Source organism: Halichoeres trimaculatus, unplaced genomic scaffold, assembly GCF_033239565.1.
Source record: "Halichoeres trimaculatus isolate MK-OKI-2021-1 unplaced genomic scaffold, fHalTri1.1 fHalTri1_scaffold_15, whole genome shotgun sequence".
NCBI classification, from domain to species: Eukaryota; Metazoa; Chordata; class Actinopteri; order Labriformes; family Labridae; genus Halichoeres; species Halichoeres trimaculatus.
In genome coordinates, this window is record NW_027437193.1 from 33885328 (window position 1) to 33911492 (window position 26165).

Consider the following 26165-nt stretch of genomic DNA (forward strand, 5'->3'; position numbering starts at 1 on the left):
TTTCCACATTAAACTGACTAAAAACAGCATATTCAAACCTGAAATAAACCTTCAAACCACCTTGTCATGCTGAACTTTGAGCTCCTCATATTGGGTCTTGTAGCGTCGTCCGATCTTCTTGACCTGGGTGATGGTCTTGTTCTTCTCCAGGATGTCACTGTTTTTGGTTTCCACTTCCTTTTTTAGACCGTCTCGTTCTGACGTCAGACGAGCGACAGAGTCTCTGAGGGCTTGCAGCTGGGTCTGAGCGGAGTTACTGCTCACATTGGATCTGATGCAAACACAACACTGGGCTTGACAAGGTTCACTTTGAATTGATCATTCAGCTACTAAACAAAACAACTCTTTATTTTCCAATGAACCAAAGGTTTTCAGTCAAAGACTGACAGACGGATCACTGACTGTAGGTCACTGCACTCAGAGGAAATGAAGCAGAAGTTGGAGTTACTTTGTGTTTTTGTAAAACCTGAGCATTTGGAAGTCTTGGCATAAGTTTGGTGGCTCTGAGCCTGGGGTTAGAGTATGTCGGGGGTACCTCATTAGTTCAGTCTTCAGCTTGGCCGTCTCTTCAGCAAGCTGGGAGATTCGTTTTTGCTGAGCTTCTCTCTCTGTGGAAAACTTCTGTCTCTCCTCATCATCCACGTCTTTTTGCTGATTGATGAGTTGCTGCAGAGAGATGTTAAGTCAAGTTCAATGAGACAGAGGATTCATTTTAAATCAACTGTTAAAAATCCACACCATGAGATTTTTAGAATAAAGCAGTATTGATGCTCTTGTGGTTCTCCAAGTAAAGGATCTCCATGATGTAAAGTAGGGATGCCCCGATCCCAATCCCTAGTATCAGATCGACCTGATTTTGGCCTTTTTTAAAGTATCATTGATTGGGAATGTTAGCAGATCCTCTCAACAGGTTCAGACTCACAGGTTATTTTCTGCAAATGTTCTAAGAAGACATGAAATTCAAAGTGATGTTGATGTAATTCTCCTGTCTTCTGCAGCATGTTCAGGCGTGTTTTCAGCTTTGTATGTGATACATTCAGGTATCTTGGGAAGCGTGAGAATCTGATGTTTACCCCAGTCTTCAGTTTTTTGGATTGAACAAATGGCTTGTAAATGCCAGTCATTTAAAAAAAAGTGTTTGTTTGATCCCGCTGACTAGGCCTGTCACGTTAATCAATAAATCAATTAACCGAATGATAAATAAAAACGTCCTCGGTAAGTTTGCCAGCCTTGATAAACTGACACGTGCATGCATGTTTGTTTTCCTCCTCTCTTTCCACCAAAGAGGCTGAATGAGAAGATGGCTCACTACGTCTATCTTTCCTAACGTCGGGGTGCATAGGTTCTATAGCAGATTTATAGTGGAGTGAGCATCTGTCAAAAAAGCGAACTTTGGCATCTTTTGCGACGGGGCTGTTCGCGCATACACACAGAGAGAGCTGAAGCGAGCGTCCTGAGGGGTAAGGAGGAAACACACGCTAAAAATATGAGTGATGACACGAATGATACGGTTCTTAAGCCGCCTGCCACAGTCCCAGTGTGGGAATATTTTGTATTTTATCAATGAACAAAGTGTGAGCTCATGAACACTAACGAGCTGATATGTGGCATTTGTTTGAAAATAGTGGCGATGAAGAAGAAGAAGGCAGCGGAGCCTTGTTCTTTGACAATCTGCTCTTACTGAGGCTTTTGGTCGGCAAAGTAAATAGAAATAAAAGCACCAAATGGTGGGCGCTCAAAGACAGCTACATTACCAAAGAAATGCAGCCCTTCAATACGGTTGAAAGCCAGAAATGTTCAAAATGTTTGACAGACAGTACGGATTGACTGGGAAAAAGTACATGTTACAAACAATTCAGGAACTGTATAAACTCCCTTTTATTTATGCTATAGTTTTTAGTGTTGTTGTTTTTTAGTTTCGTTTTCTCTTTAGAGACAGGGTCTATGTTTTATTGTTTTTGATTAGTATTAATTATTTTCATTGACATGTATTTTTTTCTTAAAGAGAGTCCATTTCATTTTCATTGTATTTTTTTTCTCTTTCTTGTTTGTTAAATTTATTTTATTGAAAAGATCCTGACCTTTTAATTACAGTTAAGTACTCTTTTAAGAAATTAAAGTTTCTTGCTTTTGATATGGTGTACTCACTTTATTATCCCATTTATCATAATTACATCAATGAAAAATTGGAAAAAAAAATCGAAATAATATTGACAATAATACCGTTTATCAGCAATATTTTGGAAAATTATCGTCTAGCAAAATTTGTTATCGTGACAGGCCTACCGCTGACAGGTTTGGGATCCAGAGGGTTTAAACATCAAAACTAGCTGGACTAAGTTAAATAGACTTAATAAACTCAAGACATATCTTAAATATTATTCTTTGCTGTTCAGTATTGTCAACACACAAAACAAAAAAATGTACAGCTTCACTTTGTCACTTCCTCAGCAAAATTTATCTCTTAATCCAAAAATTGCATCAGGACACGTATCGGCTGATACCTTATATCAAATAATCCGGATCTGGATTGGGACCAAAAACTGCTGATCGGGACATCCCTAATGTAAAGATGACGCCCATCAATCCAATAATGAGCAAGATCAAGATCAAAAAAGGAGGACATGGGTTAAAAAACAACTAACAAAAAACAAAAGGACAAAATAAGTTGTGCCAGGGGCTGTTGATGGCCTAGCGGTCTAGGTCATGCCCCAAGCCCGAGGTTTGCACTGGAGTAGGTGGCTTAGGCTGGATCCAAAAAAGAGCTGTGCCAAATCAAAATGTAAAAAACAAAATGCAATCTACACCAAAAACGAAACTTAAGGTTGAACCCTCAAAATGTGCTGTACCCCTGTTGATAAGCAAAGCTTATCCGACTGTGTTTCGAACTCATTTGGGTTTACCTGAGGACAGAGAAACGTTCTAACCATGATGGCTGAGATGAGTGGGGCTGTAGCTCTCAAAGGTATTCCCAATGTCTGTATGTTTCATGGTGTTGGTACGTTGTGTTAGGCCAGCAACCCACAAAACTACTCAACTAAGTTTGCTGTTCTACTGTGCACTGCTGTATCCCAAATCGAGACACACACTTATGTGCTTGAGCATTTCTCTAAATTCATCCAGAACTAGCTCCAGTACCTGTGCTTTAGCCTTCCAGCGTTTGAGGTCGTCCTCCAGTAACCTCTTATCAGCACTCAGAGAGCCAAACTTCTCAGACAGCTGCGACATGGAGTGGTGCAGTGGGCCTATGTCTGACTGAAGCTTTGCAACCTGAGGGACACAAAGGGGGACGAGGGAAGAAGGTTTACAGGGGTCAGGCAGCAGAGGCACAGTGGTGCAGACAGGTATGAGTAACCAGGAGAATCTTATGCTCCAGTTGGGCTCATATCTGTGTGTCTGTGTGACACTGTACCCAGTGTCCGGTACAGAGGAATACCATCAGATATTTTCCCCTCTGACCCATAATGCCTAAAACCCTCTTACTTTAGCCTGTGCTTGCCGCAGCTCATGTTCCAGTTTATCTCTGTCCATTTTCAGCGTCCTGTTGGTTTCTTGGAGTGAACTTATTGTCTGCAACTTCTTCAGCTGCTCCTCCTGCTGGGCCAAAGTCTTTGTTGTAGCCTGAGTCAGAGGAGAAGTTTAAGCAGAGACTGATTTCAATGAACAGTGCTCTTTGGTCATACTAGAGGCTTACAGTGGTGACCCAAAATGAGGAAAGGTCCCACATTCAGTTTTTCACTCCACAGTCCACCTCTGCCGGTCACTTGGTGCCTCACCTGTCTTTTCTCCCTCTCAGCGTTCAGAGCTTCCTGTAGCTCTTTCAGTTCTCTGTCTTGGTGTTTGACTCGCTCTTTGTGACGAAGAGCCTCCCCTTCAATAGCCTCACTTCGGGCCACAGCAATCTCTTTCTCCCGCCGTACGAACCTACAACACATCAAAAACAAGCACACTTCATATCAGATCCCAGTGAGTTCACAGCAGGAAATCAAGACCAGAAATGTAAAGGGAAAAAGTCTTCCTTCACATTCATTCATCCTCCATGTTTACAGACTCAGAGGGTGTGAGTGTGAAGACAAAGCTCTGAAGGAGTTGCACCATCACCTGAGTATCTCCAGGATCTGCTCAGCGGTCTTCCCTTCCTCACTGAATGACAGGTCGAGCTGCTGCTGCTGCTGCATCTGACGACTCCTGCTGGATAGTTCATCCATCTGTTTGTGCAGAAGTGTGTTTTGCTGCCCCAGCTCTTCACACCGACGACTTTTATTGAGAAGATCTTCCTGCATGAGAGAGTTTCAGAGACTCAGAAGGTATGACGGCTAAACGCTCCTTTCAGTGGAGTCCTGCTGAAAACACAGAGCCTGTTTTTTTCATCATTCCTTATCTAAAGGCACAGTATGATAATGGTGCCGCTGGGTGCTGGTGGAAATGTTGGTGCCTCACTGCAAACCACTCCCACATCTACTGGGAATGCTAAAACATACAACTATACGGAGCATTTATAAACCAAAGTACCTTTTGATTTTAGAGTCATGTTTTTAAATCATATCTCTCTCCTAAAGTAAAAGGTGTCAACAAATACTTGAGAGCTATTTTGCTGACAGCAGGTAAAAACGCTCTCACCCAAAGATGGGTGATTTAGGCTGGACTTACAGTAAAGAACTGCATAAAGCTGAAAATAGAGATTTATTGAATAGAAAATGTTACTTTCTCCCTAAATTTAAGAGACTGTGAGGAGGATCTGTTTTAACTGGACCCCAGCGTCACTTTTTGTTCTGAAATCGCACACACACTATTGTTAAGACACAACTCTGAACAAGGTGTAGAGTTTGTTTTGGAAATGAATAAAGATCACATCTTTTTAACTCCTCTTTTAACTCAAGTCAACTTATTACCAGATCCAGCTCCACGAGGTAAGGTATTTATCAACAGTTATGTAGAGCTACACTTTGAAACCTGACAACAAGCTACCTTTGTCAGTTTGTACCGTAGTTTAGTAGCTGCTACATGTATCTCTCCTCACAGCCCGGTGATCTGAGACGTGTCTGTAACGTTAGTGAATCCTGGTTCTGTCCTACCAGAACTCATCTACCAACTCCAACCTCACCAAGCAGAGCTAACGTAACCTGGCTCTTCATTTTATTGATAGACTCTCAAGTTTGAACAGACCACTGCAGAATAACTGCTGACTGTGGGTTGGAGGCTACATTAGCACTAACACGTTAGCCCTTTTAGCATTTAGCTTGTGTGTCGGCCTATAGCTGGTGCTCTATCTCTGTCCTGTTTCTCTTTCTTCTGCTCTTCTGTCCTTTTTCTGTCCGACAGTTAGGCTCCAGTGTCCACCATCACTACAAAATTAATCACAGAAATCATTTCAGCAGAGAAAAACACAGATCTCTCTTCTCTCTGCTGAACTTCATCAGCCGGCGTGGTGTTGTCATAGAGGTTTCTATTGATCAATCCAGTCCTGCTCGACCCGATCGGGAAGCTGAGACATTGCATTTAGGAATAACCTACAGTGGTGTTAATGATCTCATTTTAAAGTGTGGAGGGCATATATCAAGAAGAGGGACTTTTTCAGGTCTTTACAGGAATCATGTTTCGCTTGCAAACAACAAGGAATGTACAAACTAAAACACACCAGCTGTGTATTTCTAACATATCATCAATATAATATTAATGTCTGTGTGAACATTAATTTAGAAAAGCAATTTTGGATTGCATTTAATGTTGGAAAAAAAGGAAACTCACGGGTCAGATCACAACTTGTTTGACTAAACTTGGAGTTCATTGAGTGAATTTAAACTTGAGGCAGTCTGTTTGACGTCAGTGGGCAGACGCTGCTCTACATGACAGACTGCAGACTGACCACAAAGAATCACAGCACTGTCCTCCTTCTCTTTGCTCCTCATACCTTCAGTTGTTTCTCCGTTAAGTTCCAGGCAGCACTTTTCTCCTGCAGGAGACGGGAAGTCTTGTTCAGTTGATCTTCAAACTCCCTCTTTTTCGCCGTTTCTTGTTGGAAACTCTTCTTCAGCGATTGTAAAGCTTCAACATCAGCAGCGTGCAGCATGAGCTCCCGCTCGTACTTAGCCTGGGCCTCTCCAGCCAGCTTGGTCTGAGATACAGACAGACAGAGAGGAGGAATAGATGACTCCCAGGGGGCTTTGCAGCATCCTAATGTTTAAAGTTCCCCAAAACTGTTATTCAAGACACATTCTCCTCCTGGGGATAAAACAGGATAAAAGCGTGAGCGTGTGTGTGCGTGTGGGTGTGTGTGTGTCTGAACCTGCAGCAAGCTGTCCTGTATGGCCTTCTGCTCCAGAGTAACAGCAGCAGCAGCTCTCTCCAGCGCCTCCTGCTGCTCGGCCTGGCTGACCTTCAGAGTGCGCTGCAGTTCACACACCTGAACGAGGAAGTGGTCAACTGATACTGCGGCCTGCACACCATTTTACTGAGCCATGACAGATAAACAGACACAAAACAATAACACAGAGCCATGTCAGCTGAGGCTTTCAGACTGACCTGTTTTTCAACAACATCAACAGCCTTTCTCCCCTCTTCTTGCTGCTTCTGCCGTGTTTTCTCTGCCTCGACGATCCTCTTCTCCAGCTGCTTCTGCATCTCCTCTGACTCCTTCAGACGGAGCTCCAGAGGGCCACGAGACTAGACGTGAAGATTTTGAGAGTGTATGAGTGGATCAATGGTACTGAAAGTGTTACTGGAAGAGGAGAAAAAGAAAGCACACTCTGATCTATAACCTGTTATCACAGATTAGAATCAGTTTTTGGCCTTTACCTCCTTTTCTTTCTTCAGACTGTCTTCCAGAGTCAGAACCACAGCCCTGTACTGCTCCACAGTGGCATTAGCATTCTTCAGCTGCTCAGATAGTTCAGTGTTTTGCTCCTCAGCGGCTCTCAGCAGTCCTCTCACCTCTACGAGCTCCTGCTCCGACTGGCTCTGCTGCCTGGAGGCTGCTGCCCCTGGAGGAAACAGAGGCGTCAAAAAGGCATTAACAAAGAGCTTTGGTATCATTATAAGACCTACAGATTACAATCATCACCAACAGATACTAATTAAGAAACGGTGTACCTCAGGGCTCAGTCCTGGGACCATAAACAACAGTTTACCATTTCTATTTTCACACTTTCACTTCTAAGCAGATAATTACTGCTCTGCTCCGACACAGCATCAGGCTCTGTGACATTAACAGGATACTTTAAATACTGTACAACTCCTCTTCAGGGATACTGCTCTTCAATCCTGAAAAAAACTAAACTCATTAGTTCTATAATACAGAAACTAAACCACAGGACTTACCTTCTATAATTTAGTCTCATGGTGAGGTGATGGACCTCTTCTCGCCTTATCAATTTTCAGGTTTTTTAATTGACAATAACCTGTCTCTAAAGCTTCACATTCAGCAGCTTGTTAAGAAGCTGAAGCTGTTTCTGGGTTTTTACTTCAGAATAAGTCCTGTTTTTCATTTGCTGCAAAAAAGAGGCTTGTTGCTGTTTTGCCCCTGATTGAATATGGTGATGTTAAATACAAACATGCATCTTCACAGCTCTGGACGCTGTTTAACATGGAGCATTGAGGTTTGTTACAGGTCTTAAGGCTCTAGCTCATCATTGTGACTTGTGTTCTTGAGTTGGTTGGCCTGTGCTGTCTATTCAAAGACAAAATCATTTGCATGTCCTTGTTTATAAAGCTATTCTTTATATCTAGTGAAGAAATGTTGGAACTCAGTCTTCACTCTGTCTCTCATTCACACAACCTGTTTTTGCTGTCTGTCCCTAAAGTACATCTTGTTATGTGGTTAAAGGAGTTTCAGATATGTGCTTCCTGCAGTGAGGGACCTGTTGCGGGAGACGTTGGGCCTGGGGGAGCAGGTCTCTGTGTAGCTTTTTAAAAGTGGACCAAAGATGTTGGAAGATGTTGCATCGGGCTGTAAACTCTTAGTTGGCTGATTTTTCGGATGTTCATAGGAAATGGTGATCTTTTTTGGCCTTTTTTTTCTGTTGTTTGTCTTTAACCTAGCCCTATGACTTGGAGCTGTCTTGGTCAGGACACGCTTGTGAAAGAGATGTTTAACCTGGTGAATTAAGTTTTAAATAAGATAAGTGATAAAAATTCATCATCAGTGTTGTGGACCTTCTCTTCGCTGTGCTGCTGTTTACCTCGCGGTGGTGCTCTGAGGCCTGGACCTCTGACAGCCGGGCTGGCAGTGCTGCTGGAGGTGATAACAGCCTCGGAGGACGCAGAGGAAGCCAGCTGTGCCCTAAGAGCGGCAACCTGCCGCTCAGAGGTTTGCAGCAGCTCCTTGGTCTTCTGCTGTAGCGTGTTCTGGGTCATCAGCTGTTTCTTGGCCTCCAGTAACTGAGCCTGGTAAGGAGGTCAAAGGAACAGAGTTACAAACAACAGCAGTGAGGAGGAGATACACCACTGAAATAAGCATTATACTCAACATACATCCATGGTGCGCCCTAGAGTGTGTCTCTGTGCAACTTCCTGGTCCAGCTTGACCTTCAGAGAGGCCACCTCTGCTTCCAGGAGTTCAATCTTTTTGTTCAGTCGCTGCCGAGTTTCCATTTCTGTGCGCTCCATGGTCAGCTACGCCGATTTAAGAGAGGAGATAAGAGAACATGTTTGCTCCATCTACAGGTTTGGTACCTCATGATTATTAAATATGTAGGAAAGCAAACAGAAGAAAACATGAACATTCATTTCGTGGATCAATATCTAAAAATACACCATACAACCAGGGTTAGGGTTAGGGTTAGGGTAAGGGTACCAGAAACATTTTAAAAACTACTGAGGTGGCTGCACCACTGCGGGACTTTCCAGAGCTGAAAAGGTGAACAGACTGAGAAAACAGAACCAAATGCTACCTGTATGGTCTTGAGGTTGGTGAGCAGCAGGTTCTGGTTTCGCTGCTCGGCCAGCACGGCCTCCTTCTCTCGACTGAGCCGACTCTCTGCTTGTCTAAGCATGTCCCTCTCTTTGGTCAGATTCTCCACACGTGTCTAGTGGAAAAATGGAAGATGAAAGTGAGCTGGTAAGCAGATCACAAATCCCAGGGAGGTACAGAGCTGGCTCTAAAATGGCAGAGCACAGAAAGTGTTCCTCAATAACCAAACTCTGATGGAAGTAAAGAAATAAATGGAGCAACGTTCATTTAACCCACTCAAAACTATTTAACGCTGAATAGCCTAAAGTGTCCTTCAAGGACCCCACATCAGAAATCATTGTTTTTTAGGGCTGCATGGTAGGGGGAACAATTAAGAAAGGTTTTTTTATTTCTCCCTGACTCTGTAAAATGATGATCACAGACTCTCACCTCTGTCAAAGTTATTAACATTATCAAAGAGTTTAATCACGCTGATTCATGTTAATTATTGATACTGATCATCGTCAGATATTTCCTCTAAGTGATTCTTCTCACATCAGATCAGACTTTTTAATAACATGCTCCTACACAGAGGCTCCTTCATTTAAGTTTTTCCAGCGATCAAACAATGTAACAGAAATATTTATTAAACATGTTAACATGCTGCGCCCTCCAGTCTGCACATGAGTCAGACAGAGACACAGCAGGAGCACATTCAGGCTGAGCACACACACACACACACACACACACACACACACACACACACACACACACACACACACACACACACACACACACACACACACACACACACTCACACACACACACACACACACACACACACACACACACACACACACACACACACACAGAGTCTCTCCTCTTCCTGCTTTTTGCTGCCTTGAATAATCTTTACAGAAAAGCAAATGTTCAGAGACATTTCCAGAATAAGCACAATGCAGTCAGTGAAGCTGGTCTGCTGTGGAAAGACAGAAAGGATGACAAACACATTGCTTTGACATCAAACTACGACTGTTTCAAGTTTTTTTGCAGCTCGTGAAATCAGAAGGCGTGGGGAGGAGGACGTGAAGTAAACACCACAACAGGAAGACACAGCTGAACACACAGATCTACAGGCAGCTGTGCTGAGGAGGAGCTGTACCTGTGTGAGCTGTTGCATGTAATGTGGTAAAACATATAAACAGATGCTCATTTACAGCTGTTAGTAATGTGATTGGGCGAAGACGGGATACATAAGCTCTACTGAGAGGCTCAAATATATTTTTAGGCTCCAGACAGTTTTTTTTTTGCTTCAGATTAAAAAATCATCACATGCATGTGTTCTGACGTTGATACTGAATCGATATGTCCCACAGCCTAACTTTTCAGCTGCCCCAACTCACACTGTGCTCAAACTGAAGCTCCCTCTGTTGGCTCTCAAACATCACATCAACTGCAGGAAACCTCAGAGTCAAGTTTGACTCAGACTTTACTTATCGTCAACACATTAAGTCCTGGTTAAGTCACCTAAGATTCTCCTCCAAAACCAAATCATTCCTGTGATGGAGAACTTAAATCCCTGCTAATATTTGAGGAGAAACATCTTTCACTTCCTGACCTCTTCCAGAGCTAGCTTCTCGTTGGTCTGCCGCAGATCCTGGCTCATTGTGTGGATGATGTGCTCATGCTGCTGAGCAGTTGAAGTCATTTTCTGATTCTTCTCCTGTAGGGCAGAGATCTCTCTGCGGTAAGCTGAGACCGTGTCCTGGAGTATCTCATACCTGAAACACAAAGAGCACAAACAGGCTCATATAAAAAGATCTCCACAATCTGAAACAGAAGGAGCCAAAGCACAAGCTGTCATCCACCTCACCTCTTGTTGCTGAAATCGAGCTGAGAGGTGAGCTTGGCCTGACTGGACAGAAGTTCGGTCAGCTTTTTCTGCAGCCGGTCGTTAGTTTCATTCAGCATCCGGTCGTTCTCTGTCTTCTCTTTCTTATACAAAGTGAAGGCGTCATTCAGCTGGAAATGCACAGAGAGAATTAGAAACTGGAAAAGGTAGATTTAAGGTTGTGATGACGTTTCCACTAACCTGTTTCAAAGCAGCTTTAGCCTGAGCGGTCTGCGCAGACTCTGCAGCTACAGCTCTCTGAGGAGTGGAGCGGGTGGCTGGGACGGAGGGCCGGGCGTGTCCAGGCTGGGGGAGCGACTCCACGCCTGCAGCGACACACAAACATGCTTACTGTGTGTTTCACTAATGTGCTGTTTTTTTCTTATAACAATCAAAGGCAAACAACCGCCGAGGCACAGGTAGAAATACAAACTCAAAGACATCCACACTCACCTTGAGGAGGCAGACTGAAGCCTGTGCTCTGGGTCAGCAGGGCCTTGTACATGTCTCTCTGTCGGGCATTGGAGTCAGCAAGCTGTTTCTGCTGGTTCCTCTGCTCCTTGAGCTGCTCCAAGTCCTTCTGCAGCTTACTGATACTGGCCTCTAATTCTGACAACCTAAGAGGGACCAGAACAACAGCTTTGAGCTGGAGATGTGTGTAACGGACTCATTATTGTTTGTGATTTTCAGACTGTGGTCACAGCTAGCTCTTACATTAGCAGAGGAGCACAAAAGGTGATATTACCGCTCTATTGAAACTTGGCTCTGCTGTTTGGTCTTCTCTTCCTCAAAGTCCCTCAGTCTTCCCAGCAGGTTCTGGTTTTGCCTCTGGAGCTCACTCACACTGCGGAAGGTCACCTGGCTTGAAGCGCCGAACTCGGAGGTGCTGGAAATGTTGGCTGAGCTGCCGTCGTCCTTGCTCACCTTGTTCCCTTTGGCTTCCTCCAGCTCCACCAGCAGAGAGCACACCTGGATAAGAGGTAAGGGGAAATATCAAAGCATCACATAAACTTCTTCACCTTTAGTTTTTGCAGGTGAACACCATAAATTTGACCCGATCACTGATTTGTGCCATTGACCAAATCTTGTTTTGTGTGGTAACGAACAAGGCAGAAAAATCAACAGTTTCAGTAGCCTCAGTTTCTTATTTATAAGCTGGTTAGTACCTCTGTTGCAGTCATGTTCTCCAGGCTGATTTAGCTGTAACTGAACCTTTACTGAGACGCAAGAGAGTCACTGTATAGTTTTAGTTTTCATACGAGCCTGTGTAAGGAGAGTCATCAGAGGCTGACAGGTTGCAGATGGAAACCTCTCTCATTTTGTGATCACACTTTGAACTAGGGGTGCAGGGTACAGGCAACCCATGGTCGATCTGTACCTCAGCTTCAGGGCCATGGTTTAGGCTCAGTATTGGTACACACCAAATACTGCTGGTGCACAGAGGGAATACACCTTTTCCTCCCAAAATGATCTCTTCACTTCACTTTCAGCAAACTGCCTCTTGGCTACTTGTTCACACTATAGGAAAGTTGCTTTTAGCTGGGTTAGGGTTAGACTCGCTCCAAGAAGTCTCTGAAAGTCACTGATATCACTGCCTAATTTGCATAATAATTCATTTGTATGTAATAGTCATGGATGCTGTTGGAGAAAGGAATGATATCATGTAAGAGACAGAAAGCAGGTAGAAAACAAACAAAAAAATCAGTCTGTTGATAACCATAACAAGGGTTACATATGTAACCGTGGGTCTATGAACCCTGGATGACCGCCAGGCGGTCAGGAAGGATGAAACAGAAATGGACTTTTTCTGTTGATGTGAAAATATCAACCCTTACCCTTTATCCGGGCTTGGGACCAGCAAAACTGACCCAAAAGAGATGAGCACATGCCTGATTCACTTGAATGCAGTTGTGTGCTCTGGCTGCAGCTGAGAGGGACTGCTGTGGTTTGTCCGCCTGTGAGTGTTTTGGATAGTGAGGAGGCCCATGGCAGCACCTGCTGCTCGTTGATTAAGAGGATTCAGATAAATACCTGCTTTCATGCCATAGTCTCCAAACTCCTGCAAATTTGTTGGATTTGTTGCTAATTGTTTTTATGGGCAGCAGGCAATGGCACAAACTTCAATTTGTGGTGTTTTTGTTTCTTCAAATGACGGCTAGAGTGTTGAGATGTAAGGAATTGCTTGAGAAATTTGTATCTAGTATAGAAAAACAAGAGGACAGGGGTTATGGAGATTTTCTGCAGTTCTTGTGGTGGTTGAGACTTTATTTTTCCTTTACGCTAAATGGAGTGTGCACGTTGCTCTGTGTTTGTGCACGTAATCATGTGTCTATGTACACAATGGGGCAGAACCCTGCTGTGTGTGACTCAGAGCAGAGGAGAAATATGAACACTCGTCCACTTGGAGACAGAAATGATCTCCCAGCGTAAAGAAGATAAATAACATATGGCTATTTAGTCTGTTAAATCAAACAACGGGGTACAGACCTGGTCGATGAGAGAGGAAACCCTAAATTAATTATGCTGGGATCTGGCCCTTTACAGAGTACAAAGTGAGCTTGAATTCTAGGAGGTGGGGGTCGCTGCGTGTGTGTACCTGTGCAGATGTGTCCTCCAGCTGCCTCTCTGCCTTCACTTTCTCTGTCTCCATGGCATCACAGGACTGCTTGGCCTCATCCTTCTCCTTCTGCAAGCTGTATATCTCCTGAAGAAGAAGAGTTAATATTTCATCACCTTCTAGCTTTAAATCTATTTGTTAACTGTCAATAAAACAGAAAGAGCACTGACGGATCGGGCCTGTTCCAGTTTGTTACACAGAGAGGCCATGGATCTCTGCATGCTCTCGTACTCCTCTCGCTGGCGCCTGAGAACAGGAGCTTTGGTTTCAACCTCCTGGACGATCTCATCCAGCACTCTGCTCACTCTCCGGCACTCCTGCTTCTCCAGCTGGAGCTGCGTCTGACACTCTGCGTATGCATTGTACAGCTACACAGAAGGACAAGAGGAGAAAGAAGAAATGAACGAAACAGACCTGACCTGTTTAAGACTTTGGTCCTGACCACTGAAGGAATTTGTCAGACACATTAACTTATTAAGACAACTCAAACAGGTCTTCTCATCCTGGTTTGTCCATTAACTTACGTCGAAGAACTTCATGCCAGGCTTGACGATTGCAGCGATGGCAGATGCTGATGGACACATCGAGTTTAACTGTTCCTCGGTCAGCGAGGGGACACCTGCGGTCAGAAACGGACATGTTAATGGGTGTGGTCAGTCATGTCCAGTCTTGCATGTACACACAGGTAAGTGAGGACATCATGAATCTGTGTGTATTCTTACAGCAGTGTTTGCCGGCAGCTTTCACGGTGGCGTTTTCAAGTTCTTTCTCCATTTTCTTGATCTTTTCTCTGAGCTCTGCCTCAAGCCGTGACTTCAGCTCCTCTCCCTCCAACACCTTCTTCTCAAGATCCTTATTGGCTGCAAAAACGGTGACATCACTCACACAGGTCATCATTTATTACAACAGGATGGAAAATTCAAACACAAAAACATTTCATGTAGGGGGCTCATAGTCACAAAGGGGATGGGTGTTGGGTCTTTGCCATGTCAACCAAACCAGCAAAGCTGCTGCGATGGAGTGTGATGACAGTCCCACCTCTGTAATGTAGGGTGGCCCAAACCTAATCATATTTCATCTTTTGGATTTAGAGAACCTGAGCTGTTCAAAGCCAGAAGAGCAAAGTGGCAGAGGGATGTGCCATCATTTCTTTTGTCTTTCTCTTTTCAGCAGTTTTCATGAACACTGGTGTGCGTGTGTGTGTGCGTGTGTGTGCGCGCGCGTGTGTGTGTGTGTGTGTGTGTGTGTGTGTGTGTGTGTGTGTGTGTGTGTGTGTGTGTGTGCGTGAGAAGTGGAGCCATACCTTCCCCTGTTTCCTTCACAGTCTTGCTGAGCTCCTCCACTGCTCTGCTCAGTTCTTGGTTCTGAGTCTCCATCTCCGTCGCTGACTCCTGTAACAAACAGAAAACCCATCGTGCCCATCATCTCACACACACCGATCTGAAAGGAATAAAAATGCAAAAGTCCTGTGTCATTCATCATGTCCCCGGTGTCTGACTCTGACCTTGTAGAGGGATGATAACTTGACATGTGCATTGAGCTCGTTGCGGTATTTCTCCTCCATGGCAATCTGCTCATCTTTAGCCTGGAAAAGAAATACACACATGAGGCTGAATTTGCTCATTTTTGTGCTTTTGATTGAGAAACTTAACTAAACCAAAAGAGGGAAAGAGCATTTCATTCACATGTATAAGGTCACTCAAAGTTTTCACAAACTTGGTGACCCTGAGGCTGGGAGGCATGGTAGAAGATTTTAACGATTTATAACACGGAACGGAGAATAAAGAGTGAATGGAGCGATGTGCAAAGGAGACGTGATAAAGAATGGAGCAGCAAAACTCTCCAGACGTCCTAATGCGCCAACAAGTGCTGCCTGCGACTGATGAGGAGATTTAGCTGATATGCAAGGACATTTTTGGCTATTCACACACTTAACACATGTGCATACACATATTACAGAAACACGGTGTCTTATATCCTTTCCTCACACTCACTGCATGGTATTTACATACATCATGTACATCTCTTATAACAAGAATGGTTTGACAATGCTTTGGTATGCAGCGCCTCTAAAGCCCCAGAGCTTTAGTGAAAACATCCCATGTTACCACCTTGCTGTCCTTATAAAACACCTGTTGTTCTGCTGAATCAGTGCCAGCAGGCCCAGTTTGGAGGCTCCTTCCTCTCTCCATCCATGAAAAACTCAAGTTGTCCCATTAAGGCCCACTGTAGAGCTTCTAAATTCTCTCTGCTTTGTGTAATTTTCTCTCATAGAACTGAAACTGTCAGACACTTCCCATGTTGAATAAAACAACATTTTTTTAAGCTACCACCTCCTGGAAGTCAACATTAGAGGTGATTCTTTGGACATAGGAAACAACAAAGGACACAATTCCAAACAGCCAATAAAGAGTCAGCTAAAAGAAAAAAAGGTTGTCTTAGGACCAGAGTCACCTGAAGATGAATTTTCATGAGTAACAATGCCAATTTATGGGTACAGAAGAGGGTCTGCAACCTTTACTTTCATTAGGGCCACCTGGATTGAAGTCATTTTGGAGCCACAAAATCTACGTTATCTTCACGAAAAAGACAAAAACTGTATAAAATTCTACACAAAGTAAAAATCTACAGAAAAATGATCTAAACCACAATCTTTTTGTGTTTATGAAATTGTAGTAATTTCCTTGTTTTTTCTAATAAATTTGAAAACTTTTTTAAAAATTAAAAACAAAGTTATGTCATAAATTTCATGAACGCAGTCTCTGTTTGTCATCTGGACTCTGTAGCCCTCAGTTCGCCTGCTTTGTTCAGCCTCCTTGTTGAAGTAGAGTACCTTGGAGTCAGCTTTCATAGAAGGTTGAGATAAATTAAGTGTGTTTCAGATTAGATTATGAAAATCTTAAACTACCCAAGCCAGGGTAGAGCAGGCCAAAGGGTTTGAGGCCCTGGATCACGACAGTGGGCTGCACAGAGATCTGCAGCTACCGTAAGATCAAACTTCCTTTAAGGACATTGGAGCAGTTAAAAAACTGAGTGATATGAACAACAGATAAATTATGATTCTACACGACAAATATCTCTGTATCACCTGTTTGAGTTTATTGTTGAGGTCTGCTGCTCTTTTACTCTGATTTTCACTGGTGTCTTTTGCAGAAGTCAGCTGACCTTCAAGTCTCGCCACCTAATGAAAGAGATTTAAATGTCAAAAAAGTATCACAGCTGTGATTAGTTTAAGGTAACATCTTTCAGTAAAATCTGATGACAGAGAGTAAAAAGACCAACTCTGAAGTCTAGAAAGGGTTAATCTTAGCTTTATCCTATAACTTAATCCATTATTGTTCTTATGTGTGACCTGGTCCTTGCTGTCCTTCACAGCAGCCTTTAGCTCCATTATTTCTTTGTCACTCTCTCGTCTGCTCTTCAGCAGCTCCTCAGTTTTTGTCTCCAATTCGGCGCTGAGCCACTCGGTTTTCTTCTCAAGCAGTTCTTTCTCCTGCTCCATACGCTTCTCCCGGTGCTACAGCAAACACATGGGGACACATGGACAAGAAACGCACATTACTCATGTGGTGTCCTGAGGATGTGTAACCACAAATCAAATCTAAATTATCCCATCTTAAAAAAAAATAATAACAATTTGCTGAGGAGCCAGAAAAAAAATCAGGTTATTTTCAATAGTTATTAATGATTCAGTTCTTATATCTACATTAATCACATGGTTGATTATAGTTTACGCTGCTTAATAACCAGTCAATACCACAGTTTCTACTTGTCCAGATTATCTTGAATGAATATTCCTCCATAGTCTTATTATCAACAAAGGGAGGATAAATGTTAAAAATTATTGTATTTATTTATTTGACAGGTACAAATGCATGGAACATGGCTTCATTAAGTATGTTGTTGTTTTATGCTATGTTTCTATTTCAACTTTACACAGATTACAGTTGTGTCCAATGTGTAATCATTGTGAAAAAATCTTTCAAACATACCCTGCTCTGTAGTTCATGTCTGGTGTGTTTACCTGCACTGAAGCCTCAGATGAGAGCACGTTGTCCAGCTTCAGCTGCAGCTCCAGTTTGACTTTGCTTGTTTCCGTCAGCTTCTCGTTCAGTCGATTGACGTCCTCTGTAAACATTCACAGTAAATATAAAAATATAAACAAACCAGACTCTGAATACTTCAGACTCTGTGTGTGTATGTGTGTGTATGTGTGTGTGTGTGTGTGTGTGTGTGTGTGTGTGTGTGTGTGTGTGTGTGTGCGTGTGTGTTTCTCACCAGTAAGGTTTTGCACTTCCTGAGTTCTCTTCTCCAGCAGCCTCTCCAGCTCCCTCTTCTCTGCCTCAATTTCATACTTGGCTTTGGTCTGCTCACATAAAAACACAGCGCCCCATCAGTGAAGGTCTGTGGTCAGCTAATTACAGAAAAGGTCTGACGGACGAAGCCAGAGCTGTTTTCACAGAAAGCCCGTTCTGAGCTCATAACTGACAGCAGAACAACCTCTCTACCAGGAAAATAACAGAAACACTTTGATAACATAATGATCTTGACTTTTGCATAAAGATAACTCAAACAATAACCTACCTGCATCAACGCACTGACATCATCATCATAATGAGGTGAGAGTGGTCTGTTTACCTGTTCATGTGGTTTATCTTCAGTGGACTCTCCCTCCAGTCCCTTCAGAGTCTTCAGCTCCTCATCTGCACGTGGAGAAGCGTTGTTAGGGAAACTGATGTTTCATTGTTTAGTGTTTCATTACAGCCACAACCAGAAGTCTCATCCAACAAAGAGTGCATGGAATCTCTAATTTAAGTGTCTATATGCTGAAAACATGGAAATAATGTTAGATAAATGAGTTAGATAAGAACCCCCCCCCCACACACACACACACACACACACACACACACACACACACACAAATGATAATACACTTTCTGAAAAGTTTCTCTTTCATTTGTTATTAGAGGTCAAAAACAAGGCTTTACGTCGTGTTAAGCAATGAATGACAGCTGCTGTTTTTGTGTAGTTTTTTGGGGAATATTTAGATACGTCTGGACGAAGAACTTAAGAGATTTGGAGATTAGACTCTGGAAAGACAAAGTATAAATAGCTCTTTTTTTGTCACCTGGCTCCACTCAGATTCTCTCAGAGTCCCTCATAGTCTCTGCTGCACAGACTCTGGCTGCACAATGGCTGCGCCTGTGATGGGTGTGTTTTGGCTTCGAAACCGTACAATGGTAAAAGGTGGAGCCATGCTGTCCACTCTATATACAGTCTATGGTCAAAACTAGACTGTATTTGCTTGAATACAACCACAAACAGCCTCAATGTTTGGAGCCAGACCAGGAGTCAACAGGTTTGAGGTTTAACAGCCCAACATGAATGAACAGAGGCTTATCAATTGAGCAGGAAGCGCAGGAACTCCTCAGTCTGAGACTCCAGCTGCTTTCTGGACTCAACACGCAGCTGATGTGAGTTGATGAGAGCAGTCGCCCATGGCTCAGCAATATGATGATAATGGATAATGGACCCCTAACATTTTTCTTTATTATTTAATTTAACCTTTATTTAACCAGATAAATCCCATTGAGCTCAGGATCTCATTTACAAGGGCAACCTGGCCAAGAGGTCAACAGCACACGCCAGATAGCAATACGAAATGAAAAAATAAAATAAAATACATTATACAAATCGGCACCAGTCAGAAGAACTCTGTAAAGTTATTGGCGCATTATCACCAAAGATTATTCATCAGCACAGGGGATAGAAGTGTATGTGTGCAACAGGGAGTGTGTGAAATCTTACCAAGTTTTTTGTTCTCCCCCTTGAGTGTCTGCAGGTCTCTGGTGGAAGTCAGGAGCTGCTCCTGGCTCTCTGCTAGCCTCTTGTCTATGTCAAAGTACTGTTGCTCTGGAGGGGCAGAGAGCATTCAATAGCTGTATGAGAACACTGTACTCAAGAAAGACCAAAAGGAAGACATCACCTACACACAGTTTGATTTCTTCAGTGTCAGTAGGAAACTAACTAATAACCGACAGGACGTTATCATTTCAGCTTGTAAGATGTCATCTCAACGTGCAGCAGGAAATACACTTCAGAACCCATTTGTCATTCAGTTATATCTGAAACATGTTGTCATGAAAGAGAACAGCTTTTTTGTCTTGACGTGAACAGACCTAACGAAAGCGTGGTTTCATACATGAAGAGGTGTGAATTCATCTAAATAACAAAAGAGCTACGTGTCTTTCTCCACACTGAGCATAAAGGAAATGAATCAGCACGAACTATTTCGAAATTGTTCTTTATTTAACAGTGTCTTGATCCAATTCACAACACAGCCTGAGAAGTATCAGCAGGTTTAAGAGTTTTCTGCTGCGCCAAAGTTAGCCTGCTCATGTGAGCTAACGTTAGCGGGTGGTGAACACTGTGGATTCAAACCTCAATGACCGGTTTCATTTCTAACTTTATTACAAACACAAAGCTTCATGGTTAGTTGTTTTGACAATAGGTTTCTGTCATATCTCTAATCGCTGGCTCCTGTTTATCCAGGGACCGTGATGTTGGCTGCTTACCGATATCAGCTTTGAACCGCTCATGCTGGGTTTTGAGCGCCTCGTTAGCATTTTGAAGCTCAGAAACAAACTTCTCCAGCTTGTTCTGGGCGCTCTTTGGTAGTTTGTTTATCTCCGTCCGCTCCAGGATCTGCAACAAGACGGCCGCCATCTCCTCCTCTCTGCCAAGAGATCCCAAACTGACTGAAACCTGTTGTTATTAAACCATAACTCGTCTTTCGTCCTCAAACCTCTCTTCAGCCTCTCATGCAGTCTTCTTCTTGAGGGTATATAAGCAAGCAAGTTATTAGCGCCACCTACCGGTATGGAGTGTAAATCAGAACATCAAATGAGGCAATACGCGAAGACTGTCTGACCCTGGCGCTACATACATAAATTAATAAATAAATGAATTTTAATAATAAGAATAAAAAATGTAAGCCGGACTCAGAGTCTGAAGTGTTTATTGTTTGTGTGTGTTTACAAGGTGTATTTTACAACTGTGGAATACAGTCAGAAGTTAACTAAGTTAACTTTATTCTCATAATTTCTCTGAACTTTATTGTCGTGAATTCATGAGAATAATCTTGCTTATATTATTGTTATCATTTAACACTACCCTATTACCCCATTGCCCCCATTGTAGAACTTCATATGGCAAAGGCATAAAATTTCATTCAGCATTTTCTTTTTCTTGCTTTTCTTTTCCATTTTTACGTTTGCATAGTATTTCATACTGACATCTTATTCTTGGTATAATTTTTTTTTCAGATGTCTGTTCTTTTTGTTTCTTTTTTAACCTACTTATTCCATTACGTAACCCTTTTTTGCTTTTGCTAATATGTGCAATATAAATATTATTGTATGTGCACAAGATAGTAAAACTCGGTCCCATGAGATCATGTGTGTGTGTGTGTGTGTGTGTGTGTGTGTGTGTGTGTGTGTGTGTGTGTGTGTGTGTGTGTGTGTGTGTGTGTGTGTGTGTGTGTGTGTGTGTGTGTTAAAAAAATATCAGGGTAGAGATGTTAAGGTGAAGCTCTCTGAAGACAGAAAATGTTCTCAGAAAGTTTGTTAGCATCTGATGTTAAAACGTCATGGAGGTACCCCACAGGGATCCTGGTTTTTCATTTATATAAGATATATTTTGTCATAATTTGTGTATTTCTTATTTTCCAGCTTTCAAACCAGCTCATGCAATAAGTCTAAAATGCACCGTGTAGCTTCATTTTTCACACACTACCTCCTTCTCTCAAAAAACACATACTAACTTCTTTTATTTAAAATCAGTATTAGTTTACAAACATGCATTGTGCTATTTTTTTCCGCTTGAAATGGGTCTTTGTGCTTGGCAGTTGTTACTGCACCATTTGCAACTAGATTGCGTCATTTGCCCTCCTGAAATCCAGAAGAAAAAAAGTTGCAATTTGAATTTTTCTGCATAACATTATTGTTTTGTATAAAAAAAAGCACATCACAAGTTCATAGAGTCTTAAGAGTGTGTCTGTTTCCTCTTTCATGTTGATTCATCACTCTGAATCAGTCTGGATGTCTTCATCAGCTCCCTGTATGATTGGAACTCGATCTCCCCAATTAATGAATTATTTATTCATTCATTTATCCATTTATTTTAGTGGAATGTCCATTGCAGTGGAAAGCAGGACTTACTTGTGCTAAAAATCTGTGTTTCATTTGCCATTTTTAAAATTTTTTTTAAAGGGGGTTCAAGTAATCTTTCGTAATAAAAATGAAAAATTAATCATTTACTGTTTGAAGTGAGCTCGTACCAGTTGTAGATTGTTTACCTTCCATTTTCAGGTGTACAAATCTGGAAAAAAGCATTAAAACTCAACAGAACTTTGAGAGTGTATGTATATGTGTGTGTACGTCTGTATGAATATCTATGTATCTATCTACCCATTTATGTGTTTACAATCTGCACCTGGGTGTGTGGTGTGTACCCTTTCTATGTATAGTGTATGAGTATTAGTACGTTTAACTGGGAGTGTATGGGCTGCACGGTGGCGCAACAGGCAGCGCTGCAGCCTCGCAGCAAGAAAGTCACTGGTTCAAATCCCCATCTCGACCGGTGGGCCTTTCTGTGTGGAGTTTACATGTTCTCCCCAGTTGGCCCTTCTGTGTGGAGTTTACATGTTCTCCACAGGTCCTCTGGCTTCCTCTCACAGTCCTAAAACATGCTCACTAGGTGAATTGGTGACTGGAACTTGTCCGTAGGTGTGTGTGTGTGAGTGAATGGTTTTCTGTCTCTATATGTCATTGACTGACAACCAGGGTGAACCCCGCCTCTCGCCCAATGACAGCTGGGAAAGGCTCCAGACCCTAAACAGGATAGGCGGTATAGACAATGGATGGATGGAACTGTGTGTGTGTGTGTCTGTGTGAGTCAACATAGGTAAAAATGTTAAGGTAAAACGTAGCTTTAAGTCATCTTTTATAAACAGACAATATTTACCTTTAAAAGTACAGCATTTGCTTAAATCTGATAACTTTCTTTTCTAATGCTAGTGGTTGGTTGGGTGGCTTTTTGGGAAAGACAGACCTTTTGTTTTACTGAATAAACTCTAAAACATCAGATATCACTGGAACGCCCTGGATGTCACCCACAGAGCACAGACAGTTTTATCCTTGCTGACTGTTTTGTTTTATGAAATAAAGCTTTGAAAGTCTTGTCCACTATAGAGAGAAAAAATGCATTGTTGGGTCTCAGGATTATATCACACAGTTTGGTCCCAAACTTGTGCTTTTACTGTCTCATGTGTAGTTTGAGCCAAAAGTTTAAAGAAGACTTTTTAAAACAAATGTAATGTGTGCATTGCTGTGAAGAAGGGATGCAGAGATTTTGAAGGTCGTTAAACTTTTAGCGGGTGCCTCATATATTCAAAATAGTAGGTTGAAGTACAGAAAAAACGCTTTAAATCCACCTTGGGGTAAAAGTAAGGTAACTTTGAACTCTTTTGGGCTAAGGACCCATCCTCTCCGCCTTGTGCCTGATGACAGCTGTGATAAGCTCCAGCCCCTGCAACCTGGAAAGGGAAAAAGTGGTCAGCGATGAGTGATTGATGCTGGCATTTCTTTATTTCTGTATTTATTCATTCATTTTTAAAAGAATGTGATGACTAAATGCTACATCAGGCAACACAACACTACACTATTTGGACCACTGACACTGACAATGATATAGCTGACTAATGCTAATTTATACAGTAAAGTTGAAGATTGTTACACTAATGTCTTTGAATAATGTAGACCAGGAGTTCTCAGACTTTTTTAGACCATGAACCCCTTTCAGGTGTGACATTTTCCAAGGTCTCTCTTTTTATTTAACCTTCATTTGACCAGCTATAAACCCATTGAGATCAAGATCTCTTTCACAGGGGTGACTTGGCTAAATGTTCAGCAGCACACATCATGAAAGAAACATATTGATCGGTGGCAACATACAATAAGCTGTGTCACTACCGTAACATTGATTAGTATAATATTAATGTTATGTAATAATGTGCCATGTAGTACTTTGTAATGATAGAATCAGGCTACATTTATACTTTCAAAGAAGTTTATTTTGTAAACTTTGAGAAAATGTTGTCCCTGAGTTTTTGTTTTGTTTTGTGTTTTTCATTTCTGTCGTTGCACTGAAGTGATAGATATGATCATATCAGAATTGATCTCATAAGACAAATCTAAATTTGGCAGCAGTATTAGATAATAACTGATTTTATTGAAGATCCCAGTTTGTTGATATGCTTTTTCAATGATAAAGCACACTTTTACAATTTTCAGTTTTAAATTATTCGGATCCCCAAGCAATGGTTCATAGACCCCCAGGGGTCCTGGGACCCCACTTTGAGAGTCACTGATGTAGACTGCTTGGTTTGTGTGGATGGATATGGGATATATTGGTAACGTAATGGAAGCACATTCAACCAGTCTAATGTTTGAGTATAATGCAAGTATTTTTTTAATTGTAAATCACAGGACCTAATGTCATATAATGCTTTTTGCTTTTCTCTTGTGTGAATACACACGCATACATTTTGCAAACCGCCTCGGACGGATGGACTCTCTTGCCCCCTTCAGTCCCCTCCTCATTTTGGGAGCCCTGTATTGTTGTAAGCACTGGGCGGTACCAAATGCGGCTGAGAGGGGGGTGACTCCATTCTTCTAACACTTCAGCGGTTGGACAGCTGCCGTCTTTTTGTCCGACCATGCGCCTGGAGCTCGAGGCCCGTCCCGCCACACAACCGCGCTGCCTTCACAGTCTTATCCCGGAGGTTGTTGATCAGAGCCGGCTGCAGGGCCTCTGGGGGGGCTGTTGGTAAGGTGAGAACCGAGAGGATATAAAATAAACACTGGGCGCAGGGGGCGGAGGGCCTTTGCGGTTTGCTCTCATTGCTAATAAAGAAAGCATCTCCCCGTCTGTTCAACACCGGAACAACACACTGCCTGGAGAGCGAAGAACACCGCAGCAAGACCCACCTGGACCCGCTCCGTGGTCTTCCACTGTCGGCACGACTGCGTGGATTTTCTGCCAGCATGTCTCATGTGATGGGGATGTTTTTGCTACCAGTCCTGTGTAGCATCATCAGCACCTCCAGCGCTGCATCCTCAGCATCCCGTAAGTAGGCTGATACACACACACACACACACACACACACACACACACACACACACACACACACACACGCACACACACACACACACACGCAAGTATCCTTGGCTAATGTGTTAGCTTTCTCCTGCAGTCGGGGATATGGACCACAGAACCAGCAGCTAGACCAGCAGGGCTTACGATGGTACAGTTTGTAGCTTTTGGGTTTTCACGACATTTGAGACCCACTCATCAGCTAACATCACAATTTGTGTAAGTAATGAGGGAAAACAAACCTTTCAGAGGACTTCAGTGTTTAACACTGGTTTAAAACAGCCTGAAACATACAAGTTTCCTCGATGACATGCTTACTTGTGTTATTAATATGATTTGGTAATGGCACAATAATCCTAAACTTTCATTTGGAACAAATTTGAAGTTGTAAAGCATTGGTTGAATTAAAAAAAGCTTATTTAAAAATACTTGGAGTGCATTCAGCTGAGTTTTAATCTTGGGACTTCCTCTGCACATTGAGGTATGTCTTTTGTCTTTGCTGATTCTGTCCTGTACATGCTTCAAATGAAAAAAAAAATCCTGCTGTTTTGTAACGCTCAAACGTTACTTGCTGACTCTTCCACAGAAAGCAGCGACATAAACCTGTCTGACACCAACCAGAGAACAACACGGCAGGAAACTATGAATTATCAGTCCCTTTGCTGATGTCTGGTTTGCTGTGTGTTAAAAAATACATGTTTGCCAGTTCAAGTCGGCCAGGTCAGCACGGTAAATGCATTGTTGCTGCTTATAGGTGGTAAACCAGTGAGAGGCTGGAGCTGAGGGATCTAAGGAATGGATGTCGTGACTCATGGCTAAGATGTCAGTTAGTTTTCCAGGACTCCAAAGGGTTGCAGAGGGATGGAAAATGTGAATTCCATGGGGATTAATGAGAACAAACCTGGAATTTTTTTGTCAAATATTTTTTATTGGATCTTTTGTTATTGAGGTGTGTACAGACAAGAAAACAACATTTTAGACACACAAAACAGAACAACTTCCAAACAATACAACATATTTATTCACACTCATTCACACTACAGGAACAAAAAGGAAACCTGGAATTTAAATAAACTGTCATATCCAAACATTAATGTAAACATTTTGATTAGTTTTAAGAGAACAAAAACAAATTTCAACAAAATTTAAATTATTTTATGGAACAACAAATATTATATTCCTCTTTACCCATAAAGCCATTTTTTCTGTAAAATAACCAAAAAGATTGTAAACTACCAATGCAATAGCATGGGCAGATAATAGTAAGGTAAAACTCTATTATGGTCTTCAAAATAAATCAAATTCTTGTTCAGAAACTCAGAAAACGTTACTGTCCTTTATGTGACAGAGGAAACAGCATCATTTTCAGGTCGCTGGAATCATGAAAGCCAGCTTGCTTACATTTAGCATCACACTTACCTGCTGGCCAGCTAATGTCCAAACAAATGCTGATTTAATGCTTACAATTTAACCATCCATGCCTTCAATCATTGATATTTGCCCCATATTGATGTGCTGTGGGCATCAGTGTGCAAGTGTGGTCCCAACCCTACAGG

The 26165-nt window shown here is 42.3% G+C and overlaps 2 protein-coding genes and 1 long non-coding RNA gene across 4 annotated transcripts in view; 1 reads left to right on the plus strand and 2 right to left on the minus strand.

The window, feature by feature from the left end:
- The window catches only part of LOC141803987 (nucleoprotein TPR-like), a 44059-nt gene extending 23812 nt beyond the window's left edge, over positions 1-20247 (minus strand). For both annotated transcript variants that reach the window (XM_074688162.1, XM_074688161.1), the window contains exons 1-31: positions 19971-20247; positions 19204-19308; positions 18034-18098; positions 17674-17761; positions 17420-17523; positions 16748-16912; positions 16484-16576; positions 14900-14980; positions 14699-14786; positions 14118-14255; positions 13920-14014; positions 13566-13763; positions 13375-13482; positions 11524-11747; positions 11232-11395; positions 10980-11104; positions 10761-10909; positions 10506-10668; positions 8889-9023; positions 8470-8610; positions 8178-8382; positions 6796-6980; positions 6523-6663; positions 6287-6403; positions 5912-6115; positions 4102-4277; positions 3777-3924; positions 3484-3621; positions 3139-3270; positions 536-666; positions 61-271 (exon numbers count right to left, since the gene is read on the minus strand). In XM_074688162.1, coding sequence (XP_074544263.1) covers positions 61-271; positions 536-666; positions 3139-3270; positions 3484-3621; positions 3777-3924; positions 4102-4277; positions 5912-6115; positions 6287-6403; positions 6523-6663; positions 6796-6980; positions 8178-8382; positions 8470-8610; positions 8889-9023; positions 10506-10668; positions 10761-10909; positions 10980-11104; positions 11232-11395; positions 11524-11747; positions 13375-13482; positions 13566-13763; positions 13920-14014; positions 14118-14255; positions 14699-14786; positions 14900-14980; positions 16484-16576; positions 16748-16912; positions 17420-17523; positions 17674-17761; positions 18034-18098; positions 19204-19308; positions 19971-20121 — 4368 coding nt within the window. In that variant the 5' untranslated portion in view covers positions 20122-20247. The remainder of the gene's footprint in view (positions 1-60; positions 272-535; positions 667-3138; positions 3271-3483; positions 3622-3776; positions 3925-4101; positions 4278-5911; positions 6116-6286; positions 6404-6522; positions 6664-6795; positions 6981-8177; positions 8383-8469; positions 8611-8888; positions 9024-10505; positions 10669-10760; positions 10910-10979; positions 11105-11231; positions 11396-11523; positions 11748-13374; positions 13483-13565; positions 13764-13919; positions 14015-14117; positions 14256-14698; positions 14787-14899; positions 14981-16483; positions 16577-16747; positions 16913-17419; positions 17524-17673; positions 17762-18033; positions 18099-19203; positions 19309-19970) is intronic.
- A 2548-nt stretch (positions 20248-22795) lies between these two features.
- LOC141804117 (uncharacterized) lies at positions 22796-24581 on the minus strand. Its single transcript, XR_012599630.1, has 3 exons — positions 24444-24581; positions 23999-24276; positions 22796-22990 (listed from the first exon to the last, which is right to left on the minus strand). It is a non-coding gene; the product is annotated as an uncharacterized LOC141804117 (long non-coding RNA).
- Positions 24451-26165, plus strand: part of LOC141804114 (contactin-associated protein-like 2) — a 46576-nt gene continuing 44861 nt past the window's right edge. The window contains exon 1 of the mRNA XM_074688390.1: positions 24451-24582. Coding sequence (XP_074544491.1) covers positions 24501-24582 — 82 coding nt within the window. The 5' untranslated portion in view covers positions 24451-24500. The remainder of the gene's footprint in view (positions 24583-26165) is intronic.